At 49.6% G+C, this 23656-nt stretch overlaps 5 protein-coding genes across 5 annotated transcripts; 3 read left to right on the top strand and 2 right to left on the bottom strand.

Moving 5' to 3' along the window:
• Positions 1-122: 122 nt before the first annotated feature.
• On the top strand, positions 123-1491 carry ENH_00018030 (hypothetical protein, conserved; the record flags this gene model as incomplete). Its single annotated transcript, XM_013584345.1, has 5 exons — positions 123-207; positions 793-895; positions 1050-1103; positions 1267-1331; positions 1433-1491. 5 exons carry the CDS (start codon positions 123-125, stop codon positions 1489-1491), a joined length of 366 nt encoding a protein of 121 aa, XP_013439799.1.
• Positions 1492-2481: 990 nt separating this feature from the next.
• ENH_00018020 (Chromosome II, complete genome, related) lies at positions 2482-3481 on the bottom strand (the record flags this gene model as incomplete). Its single annotated transcript, XM_013584344.1, has 4 exons — positions 2482-2583; positions 2700-2806; positions 2923-3020; positions 3162-3481. 4 exons carry the CDS (start codon positions 3479-3481, stop codon positions 2482-2484), a joined length of 627 nt encoding a protein of 208 aa, XP_013439798.1.
• A 1229-nt stretch (positions 3482-4710) lies between these two features.
• Positions 4711-5016, top strand: ENH_00018010 (hypothetical protein, conserved; the record flags this gene model as incomplete). The annotated part of the gene is made up of 1 exon (XM_013584343.1): positions 4711-5016. One exon carries the CDS (start codon positions 4711-4713, stop codon positions 5014-5016), a length of 306 nt encoding a protein of 101 aa, XP_013439797.1.
• Positions 5017-7336: 2320 nt separating this feature from the next.
• ENH_00018000 (PWI domain-containing protein, putative) lies at positions 7337-9797 on the bottom strand (the record flags this gene model as incomplete). Its single annotated transcript, XM_013584342.1, has 10 exons — positions 7337-7373; positions 7649-7743; positions 7873-8051; positions 8239-8316; positions 8458-8581; positions 8698-8769; positions 9012-9121; positions 9273-9353; positions 9460-9553; positions 9711-9797. 10 exons carry the CDS (start codon positions 9795-9797, stop codon positions 7337-7339), a joined length of 957 nt encoding a protein of 318 aa, XP_013439796.1.
• A 3154-nt stretch (positions 9798-12951) lies between these two features.
• ENH_00017990 (hypothetical protein, conserved) lies at positions 12952-23285 on the top strand (the record flags this gene model as incomplete). The annotated part of the gene is made up of 27 exons (XM_013584341.1): positions 12952-12976; positions 13177-13583; positions 13815-13966; positions 14175-14383; positions 14521-14875; positions 15017-15194; positions 15704-15791; positions 15885-16074; positions 16166-16327; positions 16578-16670; positions 16765-16847; positions 17249-17512; positions 17726-17944; positions 18393-18569; positions 18967-19148; positions 19335-19389; positions 19548-19689; positions 19793-19902; positions 20086-20297; positions 20884-21021; positions 21166-21446; positions 21648-21770; positions 21963-22159; positions 22308-22376; positions 22497-22592; positions 22679-22777; positions 22936-23285. The coding sequence occupies 27 exons, from the start codon at positions 12952-12954 to the stop codon at positions 23283-23285; spliced, it is 4656 nt and encodes a 1551-aa protein (XP_013439795.1).
• Positions 23286-23656: the final 371 nt, after the last annotated feature.

Raw genomic sequence — 23656 nt, 5'->3', positions numbered from 1 at the left:
CTCTGCAGCGTTGTTCGCATTCACCAACCAGAAACTTGGGCACTACTTCACCAGACATCCAGCTACGCCAAAGCGCTCATGTCCAGGTAACCTCCCAGCTACCGCTCTTGTTTTCTCGGCGAATGGAGGAGGAAGCAGCCGGCCTGGAGGCCGGTGAATATTATGGAGATACAGCGACCAAGACTGCGGTCATTTCCATGTTCAACCGTCAGCAGCTATCAGCGATTCTGGTGACACGGAGGAGCTGGCAATGAAAACGCTCGTCATAGAAAGGCTCTCTGAAGGACCACCACTGTGATTTTATAGCAAAACACACTCGCTAACAAGTGGCCAATCCTCACCACATACCTCACCCTCCGTCACCGAGGAAAGCCACCGTGCTTCATGAACCACACAATACTGTGCACAGTGGTACGGCAATGTCTTAATGGAGTGCATCCAAAGCTCTGATTAGACATGAAGAAGTTTCCTGCAGCCCAGGTCAGCAGCCCGCCAGCCCCAACTGAGCCCGATGTAGCCATGGTATTGCAATGAAGGGATCAATGTTCCCATCGAGAACAGGGGCACCAACGCGGTTTATCTAGACACAATCATCTGTCCGGGCTCCTTGTAAGTATCCAAAATCACGAGGATGGGAAGTATACACAGGTGATTTGTCGGAAGCCGTCGTGGAGCTTACGAGAGCCGTCAGCCGAGGGTCTTCATCATCTGTCATAATGCCGAAGTGGCGTTTATTTCCTCAATTACATTTTCTTTCTCACGTGAAGGAAATTCGCTTGCGGTTATACCCAGGCCGGACTGCGTCTGAAGGATGTCGACAGCTCGGTTGCATGCTGCGTAGCGACAAGATCCGGAGGAATTTCCCGAGCCTGAAGTCACGAGTTGAGTTCTTAGGGTAGGCTGCTTAAAGTTGATGGCGTTTGGGTTGGGATGAGTAACAGCACTCTCTGGTCATCGATGCCACTTTGCGAGTGGGAGCATTCAACCCAGAAGATTGCAATAGCAACATCACACTGGAGAAAACTGCAACGTGCATTCGCCCTCCGCAGGTACGATGCGCCGTCTGAAGTCCATCTGGAGCTAAATAACGGAAAGAAATTTAGGTGAGGGAGTTGGACGAGGTAGTTGGATGGTCACCCCTTCCGAATAACTGACTGCTCAGGCTTTGGAAGGGCAGCGTGTCGCTGCTCCCTCCACTGATACTGGTGGAGCTCGCCTCATTTTAGTCCTATTGGGCGATTCTGTGCAATGCTGTGTATGCTGAAGACTACTCGCCGACGGCTTTTCCCTTCAAGAGCTGCACATGCGCATAGACCGTGAACAGTATCAGCGTAAGCCAAGCCCGTATTCTTATGCAACTATCTTCATACGAGTCTGAGTAGCTTCTCCTGTCGTGCATTCCCTCGATTTGATGAATTGCACTTCTCTGCAGTACATGTGGAGCACATCAAGGAGCACGCTGCAGACGCCGTAGCTGATGAAGATGGGTAAGACGTGGCGCTGACGCCAGAAGAGCAATAGTGCGTCAAGATATCTTCTAATCCAGGCAAGCCAAAGGGCCCACAAGAGCGGGTGCTACCTGGTAGCCACCATTATCAGTTTCAAAGGATACGCACCCATCCACGGCTTACTGCACGAGGCCTTGTCACTATCCCGGTCCACCGTGAAGTGAACTGTCGAAACTGTCGCAACTGTTAATACGTAGCGGCGTTGCCCCGACGTACGGGTCCGTCTCTAAGCGTCATGTTGAATGGTTTCCTCTACAAAGCTGAAGCTCATTGGTCCGTTTCTAAGCGTCATGTTGAATGATTCCCTCTACAAAGCCGAAGCTCGTTGACCACGCGCACCCATTGCTTTCAGCGCGAACAAAAGGACTACATCAATTCTCCCTTGAGTCGCAATTTCCTCGTCTACTGGCGGCCAACAAGGCCCAATTTTAGCACTCAAGTGGCAGACTAGCACCTCAACTGTTCGTAAAATAAATTTGGCTCGTGTTTCCTTGTACAAATGAGCTGATGCTCACAGTGTGATAGACATGCTCCGTGCTAGCGTGCGTTTCTAAGTGTCCCGCATCAACACGCGCGACAGCAGGCTGCCTGATTCACGCCCAGCCGAAGTCCGATCACCTTCACAATTGAAGGTCAAACGGCAACAGGGAAAAGGCCAATCAGTATTTCTGCGGCACTTCGGATGCTTGCTAGCACCATGTCCGCGCGAGGCACGGCAAAAGGCTTTCCCCAGCCCAAGTTCGCGAAATTATCGGTTACTTATGGTTGGCACTGCCCCTGAGTCGCAAGTTCCTCCGTCTTCTTGTTGCATCCTTCTCTGTACCCACATTAACGCTTCGCGCCTCCCTTCATAGAGGTCGTTCACATCAAGAAACATGCCACTCCCATTCAAGTCATGAAGGTTTTCGTCGTGCAGCTACTTCTGCGTTTCTTCACTGCTCTGAGGCAGCTCTGGTTTCCCGCTGGCCAAAACTTATTCTTTGGCAGCCGCGTCAGCAGCTGGAGTCTCACTTTTCACGGACAAGAATGGATGAGTCAACAAGTACTTCTCCGGCAACCAGTTCGAACCTCGTTCCTGCAAGCATTTAACAACTGCACACTGACAACCTGGAGTCAGTGGCCAGCTAAGTGCGGGATGGCGAGCATGCGAAGCTGACCACGTGGAAAGGCCAAGAGTGGTGAGATGCTCACTTTTCGCCTTCTGTCTAAATAGCGGGTCATCGGATTGCTGTTCTCTGCTCTTTCTCTCTCCTTGTTTGCAAGCATCCATTCCAACGTGAAGCGCTTTGGCCGAATACCTGCCACCGCGGAGCGCAGGTGTGTAGCATCTAAGTGTTTTGCAACGCGTCTTCCTCGTATGATGCATCGTCTCCAGCAAAGTGAAATTTGGCGACATGGCATACTTTGAACGTACCAACGAGGGAGAAAGTTGTTATCATGAAGGCGACAGTTAGGGAAAATAGTAGTAGCGGCACAGACGCCACTATCATGTTATGCTGCAGCAGCCATGCACTGCAGAAAAGAAGAGAACAGACAGGACTTTTCCCTAGAGGGCCGAAGGCTACTGAATGACAGGAAGGGTTGTGTGCACACGCTACGAGCTATAGCAAAACCCTTGAAAATACGTGAGCCTGGCTGTATTGTTGGACGTACTAATGCGCGGGACTATCCCTTGCGAACTGCCCCTTGTACACTGTGTGAAAGACGCCAACTGGGGCCAAATACCACCGCTGCCAGTCATACTTGTGGTTGTACGTGGTCTGAGTAAGGCGATACACTTTGGGGCTGCCATCTGGCTCGAACTCTCGCGGGGGAGGGGAAGGAATGTGCAAATGAGGGCTGTGAGTGGCAATAAATCGAATATCAGAGATGGCAAATGGGGAGAAGCTGCATTTGCCAAGTCTGGCGGCTGCACTGTTCAAGGGCAGTGCCGCAGGTTGTGCGCATGCGCGACCAAGAAGGCAGGGCAACATTGCGAAGGCTCGCAAAAATGTCCTTATTTAATACAGGAAATACATCTATGATTGTTATTTTACTTGCGCAAAGATGAGCTTTCGCAGCATGCAGGTGGGACTGTTGCTGGCTGCTGAAGAGCGGAACAATGGCGAGCGCATTCACGTCAATTCAAATAGCGTGGAGTGGTAGCCTACCTGTACGGAGCCAAACTGGAGACACTCCTCACAGCATTTTCCAACTTATAGAAATACAAGTTTTCACTCACATGGTGGAAGTATCACTGGCGTTTTTTATGTAACAGTGCCGAAACGGAGTGCCACAACTCTTTAGGAGCGCACAAACGCAGAAACAGTAACTGACGATGATGGAAGTGGAGCCTCTGGTGTAACAATTTTATTTTTATAAGTATAGTGCAAATGTTTGCAATGTTCAGAGAGACTGTCACGGGGAAGGTATCCAGATACTACAATATATTGTTCCAGAGTCGTGGGATTCCTGCTCTGTTTTGCCTTCCATGGCCTCCAAAAGGGTTTAGCAGAGTTCAATATCTACATTCTTTGAACTAAGCGGATTTCCTGGAACTGTTCTTTTGCTCAAGCTAATTATGCGTTTGCTACAGCACGTAGTTCACCAGCTTCAGGAGGCCTTTACTAAACTCGCGATGCTGCTGGGGGGAGTATTGATTCAGAATTGCCCGGCAAAGGCCACCTGGGTGCATCTTCCTAGGAAATTCATCACTCTCTTGACATAGTATCTCCTTCTCATTCCGCACGGCCTGCAAGTCCGGAAAGGCCCTTATTTATGCGTCTTACGAAAGAGTAACATGGGGACCAAAGGCGCATGTGGCTCAAACGGGCGGACTACTGTAAATGCCACAAAACGAGAAGCGCCCAAAACCATCCGCTTCCTTATCCAGAGACCAGTCATAGCCTCAGGCTGTCTCCCCTGACCTCATGCTGTATACATGTAAATGTAAGCATATGTTTATTTAGTCCTCGCGTGATCAGGATCGAGGGAGACAAAGGAGATGCCGTACTGCGCTGTTCCTACTGCGCTGTCTTCTAGGGTATTGTCCCGCGAAAAAAACGCTCTAGGAGCGACGGTAGGAGGCACTCCGAGAAGACGTCATTCTGGCTGTGTGAATGAACCTGAAACAAAGCACCGCTGACGGGGCAATGAACCGTTTTCGGTCGATGAGCTAACACACGTCCCTCATCGGGAAGCGCAGGAGGAAGCAGAAGGGGCAATGCTACGAAACGCGACAGCGACAATCCAAGGACGCGCACGCCTTCAAAACAGCGGAATGACACAAACGTCATGGGAATGCCGGCTCGAGGAGGGACAGAAAGCCCTCCCCAGGGTCCACGAATATGAGGTGAAGTACAACTACAACTACGAAGAGCAAACAGTTGAGAGCAGCCGAGTAAAAGCTTCAAATGCGCAGCATAAAGTGTATTCAGTGCTTAGCAGACTGGATGCCTACAAAGACCCAAGCTTTCCACAGAGGCAAGATTCCACGAAGCCCCCACAAGATTCCCGTGCATACACTTGAGTCCCAGCTTCCAAGGAGTAACAGCGCACGAATTTGGAGAACGTTCCAATGAGAAGCCCGTCGAACTAGATGATCAGCTGAAACTAAAAACCGTGCACGATTTAACAAAAGCGCTTTATTCGGAAGCTAAACGCCGGGAGAGTCGGGGATTTCAGAACAGGAAACGAGAACCGGCCAAGGGAACTTCTCTATTGTTCATGTGCCGAAAACTCCCTTTACTAATAAGTAATTTCCAATATGCCGCGTCGACGTCTGAACAACGGAGACAAGTCACTGGAAGATATGTATCTGGCTAGCAGCTGGGCCACCGCCCTCGTTGTGCAGCCGCATGTCACCTTCCCCTATAAAATACCATCATATCTTTACCATGTTTGTGGTTGTTCTACTCAGGGGCTTTCAATGTTTGCCCTGCCTACCTGTTTTACGGGTGCTTCGGACGAGGCCTGTTCCGGTGTTCAATGATACACCTCCCATGAAGGCGCATATCCCACATCGATGGCACAGATCTTCTTTTGGTCGGAGGATGCGTTGAGTGTGTTCTACTCACTATGTGTGTGAGGAAAGCGGGAGCTCACACCTCCCAGCAAATGTCCCAAGCCGTAGTGCTCCAAGCACTGCTTAATTTCTACGTAGCTTTACCAGGCTGCCTGGTCACCTGCTGGAAAGTGGGGCAGCTTCGAATAACCTCTCCTTTGCACCTCCTATGCTCCACTTGCCCCGTGACTCCTTTAGTTTCGCTGCTTATCAACGCCTCTAAAGCTGCTCGTACCAGTTCTGAAGGCTACATCATAGTCGCTGTCCACTCCAACAACCTGGCGTGGCTGCAAAACGTCTAAGGGTCCCTCCAACCCACGGTTGTTGGGGCTTCTTGCTGACGCCATAGCCACTTCGTATTCTACATATATTGGTTCCGATCTACGCAGCCTCTCAAGGTAGCTTCCTGTCTCCACTGTACTGCTCACCCTGATCATTCCTGCCCTCCGTCAACGAGCTGGGATATAGAAGGCACACTACTCAACTGGTGGAGGACGCGCTACAGCGAAAACACTTTACGGTAATAGAGTGGCGCTGCGTCGAGCACACAGCGCCAGCGGAGGACTAGGTGGCTTGACTCTCGCTATTTAAACGGCTCGGACAAGAGAACCCAACATCCTGATTACCTTGAAACCCCCTTCGGGATCCAAAATGACCAAAATGAACTCACTTTGCGGGCTACGGTTGGTCAGGCCATTCCGACATGAACCGAGTGCATGAGGCAGGACTCAGTGCAACCACGCAGACATCTGATACGAAGCCCCTCCTGGGCTGGTGCTGCGACCGCTGTAGCCACAACTGCACGTCCATTTGTACACGAACAACGCCCAAATATTGCACGGAAAGAGTCCACGCTGTTTCTTAGTGTATGCTCAGGACCTACGCTTCGCTGCAACTGGTGCCTTGTGGGGAAGTACAGCCTCAGAGTCTCTTTGTCGCGCTGATCATCGAGTGCCATCATTCGTCTTCTCACTGTCCCCTAATGGGCAACAGCTGAAAAAAGGCGTAACCACGCTACTCTCTGCTAGGCGCACTCCGCTTTTCTCTAGCCCTACCAGTGGTGTACCTGTATGGAATCTAGAGGCCCGCTACGCGGTGACTGGCACGATGACGCCCTGCAGTTAAAAACGAGAAGGCCTCGGTAGTCCATGGAAAGCAGCACGAGCAGTGCGCACCTCACTATTTACGTGTGTAAACATTTTTACACATTGAAGAAAACAGATATCAGGACGAGCATCTCGCCTCCACAAGATGGCCCTTCGTGCGTGCCTCCAATCATGCTTTTACTCCAGCTCTTCACAGCCCGTGGCAGTAGCCGCAGTTCTTCGTTCATCTAAGTGAGTAACACTGCACTGTTCAGTGAATGCCTAGGCACTCGTCACTACCATTCAGTCTCCCTGATAATTCTTAAGACCCTACACTAGACCACACGCGTTTTAACTAGTACGGGCCTGCTATAGCCGCAAGCCCAGAAGCATCTATGCACAACCAAATCACCACCCCAAACAACGCGTTACGTTTGGTGTCACCATTACCGGCACTAGCCAACCCAGTCACCTGGAAAAGTAACGTGACCGACCTTAAAAAACTCTGAGTACTGTGCAGTTCCGCAGCATGAACACAAGATCATCAATATATCGCCAAAAAGTCCCAGACGCCTACACAGAGGTGTTGTACTGCCAAAGGGCCTGGTGAAGCACCATCCCTCAGACGAGCCAGAAGTCCCTATTCCACTTTGATCGTTCCCGACATGCAGAACAGCGAGGCAGCACATTCAGTCATGAGCCTACTCTACAACTCCAGCGATTTTGTTGCCCTGGCCGCTGTGGTTGATGAAAATCTCAATGCAACGCAGTCAGCAACCGCTTAAGGTGCGACGGTCCACGCATATATAGTGATTATCAACTGTAATTCCACAGCAAGTAAACGCTGCTGCCTCACCAAAGAATGCAACAAAAGCCGCCTTAACACAACAGCGAGACTACTGGCGCATCGCCATCACTTTTCGAGCACGAATCCTTAAAGACACATCTATGTCTGTGCTGTTCGCCTACCTCTGCAACTAGAGCTTTGAGGATAGTCAGTGCGCACAGCTTACAATACGGGACAGCCGTCACTGCGGCCAAAATCTGAATACAGGCTAATCACGATCATTTGACCGGCCACGCCGACGATCACGATCCCTGTCCCGGCCTGTACCCTCGCACGACAAACTGTAATACAGTAGATCAGTGCACAGCGCGGGCTCTACTACTGATACTAGCTGGAGCAGCAACGTCTAGACGGGAAAACGAGTCCTTAAAAAGCTGGCAGACGCCCCACCTCGGCTTGGTGATCGAACGGGGGAGCGCGACACACTCCGGGACTCGCTGCGCCTTCGGCCCCTACGCCTCTCGTGCCTGTCGCTCCTAGTGCGGCGGCTTCTGCCACCCGAGCGGCTGCGACTTCTGCTGCGCTCGTGCGATGCTGAAGAGGTGAGCAATTAACAGGACATGCAATGGGCAAATTAGTTCAAAACAGTCGCTATTGTCCCTACCACTGTTGATAAGGAAACTGTACAGTAGGCGTTCTAACGCCGCAATTTCTCTATACGTTGACTTGCAACCTCCCACTCAAAACTGGATGCTTCCCTAATGCCAAAGTTTCCACACTCTTTGTGCGCTGCGTGACATTGGGTCGTTTGCTGACCTGCACGGCCGCGAGCTGCAGGCGCATCGTCATTATCCCATCCCCTCATGCCACCTCCAGTGTCTGGAATTGTATCGTCTGCAAGAAATGAATGCGAAAAACTGGACCAGTGAGGTTCACTGAGCACGCACACGATGCTACCGAAGCAAGCGCAACCACTGCAGTCCGCAGCAATTTAGCTGCCTGTAAGACGTGTCGCAGGTCGGCAAAGAAACTCACATGCTACAAGAGTTGGAGGTTTCGGTGGAGCGGTACCCGTTGCAAACTGTTTGATCTGTTTGTTGAACTCTGTGGCCATCATTTGTTCATGTCTACGCACCAACTCTTCGTTGATGCGTGCAGCCTGCAAAAAAAGAAGTGTTAAGGCCGAACTGCACAATGTGAGAGGTAATGGCAAGCCCACAAATAAAAACTGGATAATTCTCTCAAGCTTCGGTGCACCACGGTTACTCCGCTCACTTCCTCTCTCTTCCTCTCCATTTCCAGCCTCCTGTTCTCTAGGAATTCAGGTGGAATCCCCGTAGGAGTATTCTGCGCAAAAGACGCCCGACATTCTGCACCTACGCTACATCGCAAGCATTTCCTAACACTTCCAGAGGTCCGTTCAGCACATCAAAATCTTCCTCCAGAATACACCAGCAACTAGTTTGTCGCCGCGACAAATGGCCTGCGCAAGTACTAGACGGAACCTCAAAAAAGTGCCAGAAGATTCACGCGAATGCTTTAATGATGCACGCAAGCATGAGCTAATCGACAGAGCGAGGCATGCCTACCTGGGCGCTCAAAAGCAGTTTCCACAATTCGCGGACAAAGTGAGTTGCTTGTTTGCCAACGAACCCAGTAAGGGATATAGCAAGCTTCTTCGGGCAAAGGTAATTCTTCCCTGAACAGGACCACAATCACCTCGAACAAGCACACTTGCATAAACTACGGCCAGCCACAAAAGTCAACAACGATGGGCAACTATCTGGATTTGTCAGCCGATATGAACCGGCCACACTAATCGGCTGCGCTCAGAAAGAAATCCAATTTACTTTCATCGACATCCGCAGCGAGAGCCTCTTCCGGCACTAGCTGTGACAGGCAGTAGGATATGACGATATCATCTTCGAAACCTACGTCATTGCAGAAGACACAAAAGCATCGTAAAAAAAAGTCTTTCAGCCGCTTTGGGTACGGGTCGTAGAAAAAATACTGCATCTTCGTGCCTTGAAGACCTACCCAACAATTCGGTGATCTTGTGGTTGATCCACGCTTTCATCACTTCCACATTCACCTTGCTCATGTCAACCTCTTGATCAAATATGGCTGGCCACTGCAAACACGAGACTCCAGCAAGTGCACAATGTAATTTTTCTCTTCCGAGAAAAATGGAGTGCTACGCTGTACTGCCCGCCACATGCCGGCATCGAGCTGCTGGATGAGAAAAGCAGGAATTGCTACCAATCCTCCGCAACCCCACTAAGACTCACTTTTCGCTGAGCTATGAGTTGACTGTCCTTATCTTTAAAGAACGGTGTTTGCTCTTTGGTTGTTCCTTTGTAGAAGTTCCCCGACATTTCCGATTCACGGATAATCACAGCACAAGAAAAGGCGGCAACAGTGCCAAGCAGCTAGCTTACTGCCCCCTCCGCTGAAGCAGGAGCGCTTCAGTGAATACTACAGTGTTGCAGTCAACTTGAGGGGTTGTGGTTTGCATGCAACCCCGGAGCGGGTCCCTCAGCTGTATTGGGCAGACGTCCAAAGCATCGGTATTCTTCGTCGTTAAAAGATTAAGGCTATAGCAAGAAGCTTAGTGCCTGCGTTCTTTGCAGATCGTAGTCCGTGTCAATTCGTGCGCGTCGTGACCGAGTGATCGGCGTCCTGGCAATCCGCTGCAAGCCCGCAGGACATGAATAGTCTTCAGCTCCTCTTCATTTCAGCCCCTTATCTGGCTGTGCACTCTGGCAGGAAAGAAGGAGCTACCTCGGCATGAGTCAAAAGAGCAGATGAATTGCTTGTGTCAGCCAGGCCAGGAGAAGTGCCAAATGCGTGAACGTCTTTCACGCGGAAGCGAGAACAGCAACGATTCGAATGCTCAACAATTCCCCTTTATTTAAGAATATAGCAAACAATAATTGCTCAGCATATGGGCCTTTGGGCTACTTCAGATTCATTCATATTCGTTGCATGCACTGCCTTTCAGGGCCCCCAAAGGGGTAGTGGACTACCGCTTGGTTTGCCAGAGCATCAATGGCAAGTAAGCCCGATATGGGCACAAATTCTAGCTATGAAGCGTGGCCCTAATTTCAATGCATATAAAAAACCAAATGGAACTAAGTTTTTAAATTAGCGGCTGGAAAGAAGCGTATTTTATGAGTCTCCGCTTCACTCTGCTGCTGCGGCCACCCTTCATACAGGTACTCGATCAGTCTTCGCGCAGAACAAAACGGCACTTCTCGATTTTTACTGTCCTTATGTGCCTTCCCCTTCATTTTAGCAGGCACGGCCACGGTTTTCTCCTTGAAGCTGCGCCAGTGGGCCGGAGGGTCCTCACTGCCCTTCAAAAGAGGAAGAGTTGGTGCTTGTGTCCCCTGGGAACACCGTCAGTGAAGCCCTGGAGATAAGGCTTTTTTGGTTGACAAAGGAAGTCGGCCAATTGGTTCCGTGCCTTCGACAAAAAGATGCTCTATTAAGGGTGAATGCTTGCTACCAGTGCGCCCCTCATCAGTCGGTTGGACCTGGGCACGCCTATTAGACTATGGCATTTTACAAGTTCTATCCAGTACTCCTACAATATCTGTCAAGAGCACCCTTAAAAAGTACACTCCTCCATTGATTACTCTGCTCGTTGCATTGTGACTCTCGGGACCACTGTGACAAGCCGTTGAAGGTTTCGGGAGGGTTAACGCCTTTCTCGGTGCCACCGATTACATCATCTCACGCGATCTTCTGACTAGACACTAGCTCCTCAGGAAATTTTTCCTTGCACATGAGAATCTTTATCAGAAGCAGGCTGGGGCATCCTTTTGGCTTCAGTGCACCGAACAACACCGTGTGACTGGCTGGGCTTTACCCTTAGCTTCGCTCGCTCGCCTTTTCTCTTAAATATCACGTTACTGAGAACGTGTACTGCACTTTCAGTTGCCATATGTCGGGTTGCTCCTTTTCGGCGCTGCATGCAAGAGACCTGCGCCGTATCTGTGTTGGGTAGGACGTTCGTCTCCCCTAGCGCGTAATCGTAGTTATCTCTGTCTCTCTGCACTTGTCTCCAGGGACCAGGGTCTGAAATCAACTTCTGTGCGTTTCACCCATCTGCCGCATTTTCGTGTCTTAAAAAGGGCCACTGCTTTGCGGAGTGTCCCCTGAAGTAAAGCTCGAAATACGTGAAATTTATTTCCGCTACTCTTTCGCACTTACCACCTGTCTCGAACTCTTGCTGACCAATCGCACTGGTGTTGCCCATTCGTTGAGGTATCCTTCAGGGCTCGTCCATTATGGAGAACCTTCTCGATCCCCTTATATAGCATTCACACAATCAGTCTCGGGACATCTTCAGTTTTCACTCTCCTCGTTTGTTGAATTGAGGAATATGCCGTCAGGCAGGTTGGAAACATAAGAGCAGCCCCCAGTAAGAGTGCCTAGTGTATCGAGTTGCGTTGCGTAGTCCCGTATTGACTCTATTCATCAACCGTTGTTACAGCATGAATTGAACAAAGTACAGTGAAATGAATAATAAGGAGTCAGGCATGTAGAACTGATGGTTCGCGCACTGAGGCGTTTGTATGGATTTGCCCGCAACCCGCAGAGCGGGCCTTTCTGTTGGGAGTCGAGAGCCTCGGCGCCTTCATGGTGTCGTATTTCTGCAAAACACAGTTCCACTTATGTGGTTTATTTTCCTGGTATTCAGTGAGTCTAGCTCGTGTTGGCTTTGTGCCCATTTGTACTGCCCTGCAGTGTACAGAGTGTGCCAGCGCCTTCATCGCGGGTTGACCCTTCCGAAGCCCGCTCATCTGCGGGAGAGAATACATATCTGTTGAAAATGTTTTAATTATTAAATGCAAACCTGCTTTATATCCTGACAGTGTTCCTTTTCTATGGGATTTGGACTGTTTTAGAACTCCCCGTGAAGTGGTTTTTTCATAAAGAATTTCGCGGGCCGTATTTCATTCCCATATGGCCTAGACGAGTGAGAATGAGCAATATTAGTTACTACATGCAACATTTCAACAGTAAATGAAGTGCAAGACTATATATACACCGAGAGGGAGTGCTGTAGCAATTAGTGTGGCAGAACGGTACTGATCCCTGCGCAACATGGCGGCACTCTGACATTACACACGGCACGCCTGGGAGAGCTAGTCACACGAAGTCCAATCCAGATCAGACGTAGGCTGCGAAAAACAGTAAAAATATACAACCACATTGATATGGATGCTGCTAAGACAGTAGATTTCATCTCTTCCTCAATGGTCGTGTGAGACCAGCCCCAACGAGCTCTTTCAGTGTCTCAATGGTAACATGCACCCGACCGCCCTATATTTCGTAGATATAAGGTTACCTCTTCGTTATTGCCTTTTAGAATTTAGCTACCAAGTCTTGTGCGTAAATTCCATTAGTCTTTGGCCCTCTATGCCTTTGTAGACATTGTCACCGGGCGACCACCGGAAAATACCACCGAGCCCGACATGCGCCTCCATACCCGGCGGCTAAAACCAGAATACTATATTTTTAATGGCTGGAGAAGGACCTGAAACCGGTGAGACTCTCAACGCTTTACATCTGTCTGCTCCAAGAAAGCACAGGAAGCCGCACGCGTTATTACGCGTGCGGCAGAAAGAACCCTTGAGTTGAAAGCTATGGTAACGGTAGGCGTACAATCGTTTCCCACTCCTCCGAAGTGGCTGCAACCGTAACGAGAAGCTGGTTTGCTCATCTTTCGCTTCCATGCCCTTTCAGATGTACCCAAGGTGGACTGGGCTTCGAGCCACAGTGAACGGAGGATGGTGACGCAGAAGACCTTGGATGCCGAGCAGAAGCTGCCTGCTGATTCGAAAGCGAACCTGGATCGAGGTATTAACGCTAATAAAGTCCAATTAATTTATGATGGAGCTGGCACGGCGACAGCGAAACGCGCTGCTGACCACTGCGTCCCCCAGTGGCCAGAACCCCAAGGACTGGATGATTCTGAGAGCGTCGTTAGTGAGCTGATAAAACGACTAAAGGAGAGCCTTAGCGAACAGGCAGGGAGCTGGTGGAGGGCATCCATGGCTAAGGTTGCGAATAGGCCCCTCCTCGCTTCATACGAGACTTCTTCTGATGAAGTATTTTCAAGAACTGCCCAGATCCAAGATGAGCTGGTGTCTGTACGTCAGAATCTTTGTCGAGAGCAACGAAAAAACTAGATACTAATATGAGGGAATGGCGTGCTTGATTTCATTGTCCGCTGATTCTGGATATTCTCTTCCAGCGCCGTGCAAACGCAGGGATCAGATCATCTGGGAAATACTGTCGATTACTCCAAGCACGCCATCCAATGTGTACTCTAGCTCCTCCATGTGAATTTTTTCTCGCGTCGCATGTGTGCTTCAACTCAGGGACCGAATGAAAACTCAGTTTTTAGTAGCAACTGGCACGATCGCCTTCAATGGGCATTCCACAGAGTGCTAGCACTTCGTGAGTCGCAGGACTCAAGATCTGCTAGTCAGCTTAGAAGACGGCTTTTCGAGCGCGAGCTGGGCCTCAGTCAGTGAGCTGACACCAGTGTTTCAAGCATTCCGTCGCTCGCTTTCCCCATGGTTCTGCGTACGTAGAATAGTCTGTTTTTGCTATATGAAAATTGCAACGCAAAACAACGCATCGTTTTCAGGGGAGGTTATCTCAGTTGACTAGGAACAATGTGTTTGCGGAACATCTAGGCGATGGGTGCGGTGATGTTTCTTATTTTAATTATGCAGTGAGATTGGATCATTCGCGGCAGCGGCACGTGCCGCGGCAGTGGTGTTACTGCACTCACTGGCACTGGAAGAAAAAGCTCCCTTTACAAATCAGCCACAGCCCACGAGACAGGAACAACCGAGAAAAGGCCCAGCCCAGTGCTTTGTGCGCATCAAGCCAGGGGAATATCCCACCCTATGGAGCGTTTATCGACCAAAGTTTGCTGACGGTAAGGCGCAGGGCGTGAATGCAGGTGTGCTGCACCTAATTTTAGTAGTAATGTGCTAGGAAGTGCAAAAAAATTCGACGGTGTTTTTGGACTGGCGATGCTATTCCTTTTGCGTTCGCATTTTTGCGCTTTATTAGACCAAGTTTATGTCTTCGATAGTTTGGTACTGACGGTTATTGTCGGAGAAGCCCAGGCAAATGTCAAAACAAACTTTGCGAAGGAAGTTTATCTGAATGACATCAAAGGCCGGCAGGCCATGGCCGATGCAGTGTATGCAACATCCTTTGCGCGGAAGTTAGGGCGGGGCTTGCATCCTCGAAGTTGTTCTCAACTTCGATACAGTCAGCAGCGCAACTTACAGAACCAAGTAGACACAGTATGGGACCTACATGACCAAAATAAATTTGAGCGTGCGAAACTCGGACTTCCAATCGCTTGCCTTATTGACTACGCGGGCTTCGCTGTATTAGTTGAGCCGCTTTTACCCTTAAGGTAACGTCGGTTCCAGTTCCGAATTCGCCTGTCGACCGAAAAATATTTGAAAAATTTTAGAGAAATTCCACTTGTAGGGTGTCTTTGTAAGGGGTAGTTGCTGTCGTGTAAAGCCGTTTTTGTATCGCTTTGCTGTGGCAGCCCGGCTCCGGTGAACGTCCTCGAAGAGCTGGTAGCAGACATCAGGCGGCGCCTACCTGACTTCGCACAGCAGTGTGGGAGCATTGGCAATCCGCTGGGATGTTTTGACGCTCTGGACAAAGTTGACCGCGCTACTTACCACAAGTTCAAAAACATCGCTGGCTTTCTCAACCTGGCTGTAGGCTCTTCCGCGTTTATTCGCTTTCGCTCTCACGCAGGTTGAAGTTGGCACTTTTGTCCATGACCGTGTCCCAGTATTGCTTCTGTTGCTCAATAAAAACACATTTAAGGCCCTGCGAAGTTTGGACGGACTAGCCGGGCTGCGTAGTGCTGAATTCTACACTTGCTAGCCCAGATAAAGTCGCCAGATTATTTAGCTCAAATGTGCGTGGGCCTCCAGGACTACCCGTTCGCCCGGGGCGCTTCAGATTTTGATGTGCCGTTGCCACAAGTTGCACTTTGGAGGTCCCAGGTGGACCAATTTTGCATTTTTCGCAACCTTCATGAGACGTTGCCTCCAAAATATAGTGATGGGAAAGTGCTGCCGGTATGGATGTTCACCGCAGCGTCAGACTTAGCGGCTTACAAAACCAGAACTGCATTGCTATAGGCTCAGTGTTTCACTCTAAATGCTCACGAAGTCCAAGTCTCTTCTTTGCGCTGTGTGTGCCTCCTTTACCTGTACAGGAGCAGAGGTTCCGGCAGGAATTTGTTTCCCGTGTTTTTCACGTTGCCTTGCCATGCACCAGCAGAGAGCAACACAAAGCTGCAGAAGGTAAGGGCAGATTTTCGTTGTTTTCATGAGTACTCTCTTCGCACAGGGTCCCGTGAATATGGAAATGCTTCTTAGGTGTCGCTGTGTTTTCAGTTTCTGCGTCAAATCTTTTCCAGCGTCACGTAACAATACGAGGAACAATGGAAACGCTTTCCTTGGCTGTGCGTTCGCTTGACCTTGCCATTAAGCAAGATCTCGTACCCACCATTAATGCGCTTCAAAAGAATTTTCTTGACTCATATGACGTTTCACACGCTCTTCATTCCCACGGAATAAACATACGGTATGACATTTTCTGTAGTGCTGTTTGGACCAGTTTCCGGCGTCACTCAGTGTGCATGAAAAATTCACGTGCAGTTGTTGCCGGGCTGCAGAAATATGGCACAGCTACTAGATCATGGCCCCTCCTCTCCATTCAAAGACGCCATTATCCGTGAAATAGTGGCGAGATCAGCCAAGCACTTGTTTCGACTGCAAGTTGAAAAGCTTATTGGGAGCGGATTGGTCGAGACTAGCCACATAGAAGAGATACAACGGTGGGCCTGCGCGTATTGTATTGTAGAAAAGCACTAGCATATTTACCACAGGGCGTCCACCTTTCAGCTGGTACCTTTGCAACATTACAGTATCCCTAAATGCATAGAGCAACTTCGGAGCCGTCAACAATTAGTCCGTAACCTAGGAAGACATATGATCATGGAGGAGAGGCTCCTATGTAATCTGTTAATTCTTTAACACCCCTTTCTGGAAAGTTGTTTTATTTCCTTCTTGAATGCTTGCATTCAGTTTGGTGGTAAAGCTTTTCAACCTGGTCTTGTCCAAAAACGAGGAGTCGAGGATTTTTTGGCGTCACCAAATCCTTCCACTGGCCCTAGAAAGGTGCGTTATGAGGAGCAGTGCGGCGTGTACGGGTCGGATGTTTCATATGCAGGCAAGAAATTTTTTGAGCAATTAAGGGCATTTCTGCCTCCAGGTACAAGGTTGACTTAAGCGACTTGGCATCGCCAGAAAATGTTTGCACGTTCTCCCTATTTAAGGCTATGGAATACAATCTTAGTAGGTCGCACATCGTTCTCCGCTCCAATTCGGAACGCTGGCTGTATACCAGCACAGCAAAGCAAACACAGTGTAGATATGAGCGATTGGGCTACATAGAAGTTAATGCGAATCAACTCTTCTGAATACTGCATGAATTCGTACTCCAAAGCAATATTGGGAGCACATTACATTTGTTACCCAGTAGGCGGCGCCACCAGTTCGGTTATTGCTCTTTACTTGAAATTGTTCCGGTCTCATTTCAACTTTCATGCTCAAAGCAACAATGAGATAAGCAATGTGCGACAGATGGATCCCATGCGTAGGCCGCAAGGTGCTACCTGCCCAGCCACAACGTCGGAGCAAAAGCTCCAGGAACTTGTTCTAAAGTTCCGTTAATTTGTTGTCTGTAATTTAATCAGGCGTTCAGTATGACGATAGCGTGGCCGTGCGCTCAAACGATTCATCTGGTGAAGCATCTCTTGAGCTCCGACTACCATTAACTGTAGCCGACTTGTCAACTTTTTCTACTGGTCGGGATTCTCTGCTCTTTGCCCATGTTTCACAAATTCGGGCGGCTCTTCTAGGGAGCTACTCTGCGGAGACACGGCCCCATGATGACGAAGGGGACTCAGGAACACAGCTTCGCTCAACCAAGCAGCTCATGCGACATTTTGAAAATGCAGGTTAGACTACCCAGAGCGACACTTATATAGGGGCAAGTTCACTTCCATCATGATCTAGCTTTCTTCTAACGAACGGCTCTACATATTTAGTATCTTTGCTTAGGGGAACACGCCATTCTCCACTGGCTAAGACACAGCCTGGCACAGCCTGGCAGATTGATATGACAGTTAGTCTGGTGTCTCTCTCGTTGTTTCCGCGGCGCTTACTTGCAGGGAGAGACAAGGAAAGGGGTGAAGGTAGTAAATTGGGAACACCTTGTACAGTGGAAGAGCTGAAGACGTTTGCGGAGCTGCGGGCAGTTCGAGGATTTTATCCCAGGGTTCACCTTGTTGCTCCAGATACGCTGGCGCTCATGCAAGCAGCTGTCGCCTCGACTGCAGTTGGGTCGAGTAGCACTCCTTTGGATGTGCTATTAGATAATATGAAGGCTGGTAGGCACTTGAATTTTCCAGCAATATCAGGAACAGGCGTGAAAACCTTCCTCTTTACTGTGTGCTGACACCCACGTTCGTATAACCTGCGGCTGGCAGCTGCGTAAAACATTTTATGCCGTAGGCGTTGTGGTTCCCGCTTCCCGGGAAGAAATATGGGGGAGTGGAAACTTTGCTCTGCACGGAGCTTGCGGAGCAATTAGGGCAGCCCTTATGGGTACGGCCACTGACAGGGTTTGATTATGCCATGGCATGCCGTGGCGTGAAAACATTACTGGCTAGCCTGACAGTACAGTTACTTCATTGTTCATTATTTTTCATTATTGACCAGATACTTCTATTCGCCATTATTGGGGGGAATTGTGGATGCTGCGGTTCCCCAGCCCGTCTTTTCTATCCTGGGCAGCGCATAGTTTCCCGTTTGGAACTTTCTGCGTTTACTTTTCAGGAACAGGATACCCGTGCCACCCGTACTGCCTTGCATTCGACGAAGATGAAATGCTGCATGAGGCATTTTTGAAGATGGCAGACGAGAACAGGGCACAGTCACCACTGAAGCAATGCCTTCGATACAAGAGAAGAAAACTCGCCTTGACCCTTGCTCTTCTGTCAAAAGCAGCAATAGGTACTGATTTGTCTTTAAAATTTCGAATGAAACTGCAGCATTTGTCAGGGAAGGAACGTGTATTGGTTGTGTACTCATCTTGCTGTACCGGTGCAGTCGGTTGTGCCAACAGGAAGCGATATTTTCTTGCTAGGAAAGATTCTGCAGCAGACTGCCTACATCATGCTACAGCATAATGAGATTAGGGAGGCTTCCAGCATCGCAGATTTCATTTATTCGAGAATACCAAATGGATTATCACTTCAATCAGAGGCGTTGCTCATCGATATGCAATGCACCACAAAAGGAAGTAAGCATGTTTATTCTGCATGGCATCTTCAAATTTACCGGAAGTTCCGTTGACAGTTCACTCCTTCAGATCAGGCTCCGAGCTATTGATGGTGAATTTCTGCTTCAGATCAACCACAGGACGCCCTGATTTGCTATCGGAATCTAAAGCCAATTTTGGTAGCCATGGAAGGGAAAATGTCACTTAGACTGCTCTTGGCTCACCTTATGCTGGCCTCATTTGCCTTCAAAAACAAGCGTTTCAATTCCGCCATTTTGCACGCGTTCAGAGTCCACAGAATATCGACGGTTGTCAGTAAACGGGCCTTGTAAAATGCTGCATTTAGTAGTTTGGACGGGAATGCCGCGTGATGCACCAAGTACTGGGTTGAGGTTTCAGCTCAAAAGTGCGGCTCCTCCTCTGCGGGGTCAGCACTTTGCTTTTTCTGACATTTCCTTTGGATTTTGTCCCCTGTCTACTTGTGCGCTGAATCTCAGTGTTTCGATACTGGAGGCGCCCATTGGGCTGCTGTTGCAGCACTACGACTTATCGGTGAGCACTACCTGTGTGCACTGTAAGAGGCGAAAGGCAGCAATGATATATGCACATTACTGCTCTTCAGTGTAAACGGTCGCTATACCAGTCTATTTGCAGGCGATCCGATCGATACCGGCCCTCTGGAACTTTTAGTGTGCTTGACTGTACTGCAGCACGGTCCATGCTTGAAGTCCAGCGTTGCTCGGAGGCCGTTATCATCTTACAGCACACTGTCAGAGCGGCAACAGCTAATCCCGAGCTGCCTACGCTTGTGACGCATATGAGCCGCTTCTGGTTAGCTGCAGCTTTTGCCCGGTAAGAAGCCTTTTGAAATCCTAGAACGGCTGCGTAGTGTTTTCCCGTCATTTTCAATCACAGCACACTGTATTGTTGTCTTGGATCTTTCATTTCTGTTCAGAATGGGTCGCTTGGAGAACGCCTCTGTCGAGGCGCAAAATATGCTCGCTGGACTTGAATCTCAGCTCGGCGCAAATCATGAAGCGACGATTTCAGCTCTCTATCTTGCAGGTTAGCTCAGAAAGCTCCTGTTTACGCCAACACTCCTGAAGAGCCACGCAGGATAGCGGAAGTGTTGGAGGAAGACAGAAGTACGCCAGCGGTTAGTCGTTCCCAGATGCACTGTGGTTATTTATGAGGATTGATGCATCTGGCTAGTTGAGGATTTTGCGTCTGCAAATGGATGCGCTCCAGCGGAAGTAAAAATGCGGATAGGCTGCCTGGCGCTTCAAAATCCTCCTCTTAAAATTCTAGGGACTGGCTCTGAGCAACACTCCACCGAGAACGAAATATGCGGTGCTCCTAGTGAGCTCCAGGAGCCCTTGCTGTGGAAGCCACTAACTGCTGAAGACTTTGAAGTGTATGAGGAAATATTTCGTGACCGAGAAATGATACAAGCGCGAGCTGTACGGGCATTTTCCAGAAAGAAGCAGCAGGAAACATATTCCCGTGACTGGGAATATCACTTTGTTCGCCAACCACTATGGGCGAGCGATTGCATCGTTGCGTCTGCACAGGGGTGGAATGTCTAGCTGTATGAGGCATCGCTCTGTCGAATTGGTTATTTTCATGTGCAGTTGGGGTAGTGAAGAACTCAGGGCAACTTTTTCTGCATTTCTAAGCTCCCGTGAAGCTTCGTATGCATTTTAGCTTAATGCTGTGGAGATGTACAGGACGCCGAACAGCTTTTTCTTGCTCTTTTCCGGCGCCTTCTGTTCCGGGAAGACAATGTATTCATAGAAGTATACAAGCCACCTGGCCTAAACCGCAAGCAACGTCTTCGACAGATATTTTCAACGCTGAAGCAAATTTTGAAGCTCAAGTTGTGTTCGCTTCCAGTTTCTGTCCTGCGAGTTAGTCATGCAAACGAGGCGCATCCGTTGAGGGCTGAAGTGGCACGAAACCAAAGCTGCTGTAACCACTTTGATATGTTAGCCACCTGGGTTGTTGATAATATCGCTACTTTGTAGCTTGCGTGTTTGATTGCCGCAGCTGGTGGCTCATCGCATCTACGTCGCCTGCGTCGCGCAGAGCTGCTCGTCTGCGGTGCGCACTTTCGGCCTTATGGAACAGGATCAAGTTGCAGAGTCTGAGCAAGAGAACGGCGACGGCAATAGTGTTGGGCCTTTGGTGAGCTTTCTGTAATATGATGCAGACATCTGCAGCATCATATTTTCAGCACACAGCTTGTCTCTCAGTGTCATACTGCCGGACGGACCAAAATCAAGCTGCTTTTTGGCTGAAAGTCAAGCTTCACCTGTTACACTGGTGCAGTACCTTGGAGCCGATCGTACAAAGGTCTACTTCAAAAAGTACCCTCGCCTGCAAGTAGGAAGGCGGAGAACTTCAGCAGCTTCACCGAGGCACTTGACTACGGCAGCTAGTACTGACATGCGCACGAAGTTGGCACGTCAAGTGGAAGAGGATTCTCATCCGGACTATCCATTTTCATTCTATTCCCAGCAGAAAGTGTCAGGAACAGGACGCCGCAATGTGCATGGCCATGACGTCTTATATGCACGCGTGGATGGATCGTCCGGCCTGCGACCAGCGCAGTGAGGTTCACCCTAAAAACAATTACTTAATATGCAGTCCCTCATTTGGGCGTGAGGTAACCCGGCGCAAAACCAGCTGCCACCCGCGTATTTACAGCTGTGAAGCACCTAAAATCTGCGTGGCACCAAAGATGTGCGACCACGCTTCCCTGGTGCTGCGTGACACCAAAGATGTGCGACCACGCTTCCCTGGTGCTGCAGGGAGCACGACGACATAATGCTACAGCTACTTCTCTTTGGCAAGGGTCCTTCTTCTCTGAACGGGGTTCTTAAAAGCTGTTATATGAGTTGCTTGGAAGACCGTGACAGAAACCCGTCAACGTGGTGCGGTAGAGTAAAGGCAGTGGTGGCCCCAGATTAATTCCTCCGCTCCTTAAACGTGCCCGTGTCTTAGGATTCATTTGAAGATCTTTACCAGGAAACAAGCATGCCTTCAGCTTCGCTGCAGTGTGGCCGTGCTTTTTGCGGGAGGTGGCTTCAAAGAATTTTGTAACACATGTCTTCCTTACTACTCAGGTTTGACGACATGATATCAGATGTTCTTACAGAGCGGGGCAGTTTGCAGCACTTGCGGTTTCTCATCTGCATGTTGCGTCACTTCTTCACGCTGTCGCAAAAGTCGCTATTTATTACTCTCGCGCTGGGAGATTTCAACAGAAAACATGCCAAAATCTTCGTCCAAACCATGCGCACGCAAGAAATCGAGGCTGAGGGTGAGCATTCCCCAAATGCCCTACGCCGGTATCTTTGCATAAGGTGTTTACCAAAATGTGACCGGCCTGGATTGGACAGATATTGGGGCAACATTCCCTACATAGATTCTGTGGTGACTGTTGTGCCTGTCGTGCGATACGCGTGCAGTTTCTCGAAAACTGGTGCTAAAGAGAATGATCAACAAAAGTCGAGAGGAAATGCCCGAGAGTACTGATGGTAATGCTTGAGGCTGTAGAACCACATGATCCAGCCGAGAGTGCATACGGTACGCAGTGCTGTCTCCAGAAGCTTTTCAGGTCACCTGTGAGCGTCCTTCGGTACCTGCCCTGCCTTCAGATTACTTTGAGTATGATTTCAACTCGCCGAGACCATTTGACCTAACCATCGGGATAAGCCAGTGCGAGGACCTCCTCAACTCGACTACCTGGACTGGTACGCTATCTCAGGAATGTAGTACTATTTGCATCTTCACGACCACCTACTTGCCTGTGCGCTTTGACCTTTAACCTGTCATGCAGGGTCGGCGCTGCGGGTCGCTCGTTCTCAACTTGACTTCACACTTACGAAGCAATCACTCACCAAACAAGGCCCCACCCAAGCGTGGCAGCAGTTCATCAGTAAGCAATGAAGAGTGGAACTACGAGCCTTATTCATAACTGCTTCACTTGTTGCTAAAGCTAAAGTGAACGTAGATTTTCCCGTCCGCACCAGGTGCCCGTGGCACGCTGCAGTAGAATTTACTAGCGGGCCCCTCATCTGCGTGACTTGCTTGAAGGCGAAAGTGAGCCGCTGGACGGCGCAGGAGCTGATGATGAAAAGCCACTGCGGGCAACAGTTGGTGCCCAACGAAGTGATCTCGCCGCAGTTGAGGAGAACTATTTGAAAATACCTCCTGTGGGTAAGGGGAACATATCGGGGAAGACTACATGGAGGAGCATGAGCACAGCTGCACGGCTCTCGCAGATCCGTTTTGGTGGCAGCAAGCATCTAATCACAAACATGCCTCCCATTGCTTATGGTGTTATGAGGGACATATTTAAGCCTCAGCATGACTCAGAATTGGAGGCGTTCGGATGCATTGAGTGCCTCCAACCACCAGACAAGGTTCCGTTCATTGGTGGCTGATAACGCAGTTGAGGTGTACTCAGTCGTTTCTGTCGAATTCCACCATTTGGCGATGCATACACTGTACAACGCACTACGTATACAGATAGACTTGTGGTGGTGCCTGGGGCTTGGAGGGTACAACGCTTCGTGTCCCGCAGACAACTTCACTGGGTCCACGGGCTGCGCAGTCGTCAATATGTATAAACGCATACACGACGTGCCACGTAGCACCACTGAGATGAAGCACCGGACTCAGCTATGTGAAAATAGAAACTCAGTTAGCTGCTTGCCCCAACTGTGCACATGGCACCTAAAAGCGCACAACAAAAATAAGCAGAATTCTAACGCAGCGTGCTTCCACAAGCCTACGCATGCTGGTTGTTCGGGAA

This window comes from Eimeria necatrix, genomic scaffold, assembly GCF_000499385.1.
Source record: "Eimeria necatrix Houghton genomic scaffold, Enh_scaff15, whole genome shotgun sequence".
Lineage (NCBI taxonomy): Eukaryota > Apicomplexa > Conoidasida > Eucoccidiorida > Eimeriidae > Eimeria > Eimeria necatrix.
The sequence above is the reverse complement of the archived record's forward strand: the minus strand, read 5'-3'. Positions and strand labels throughout refer to the sequence as shown.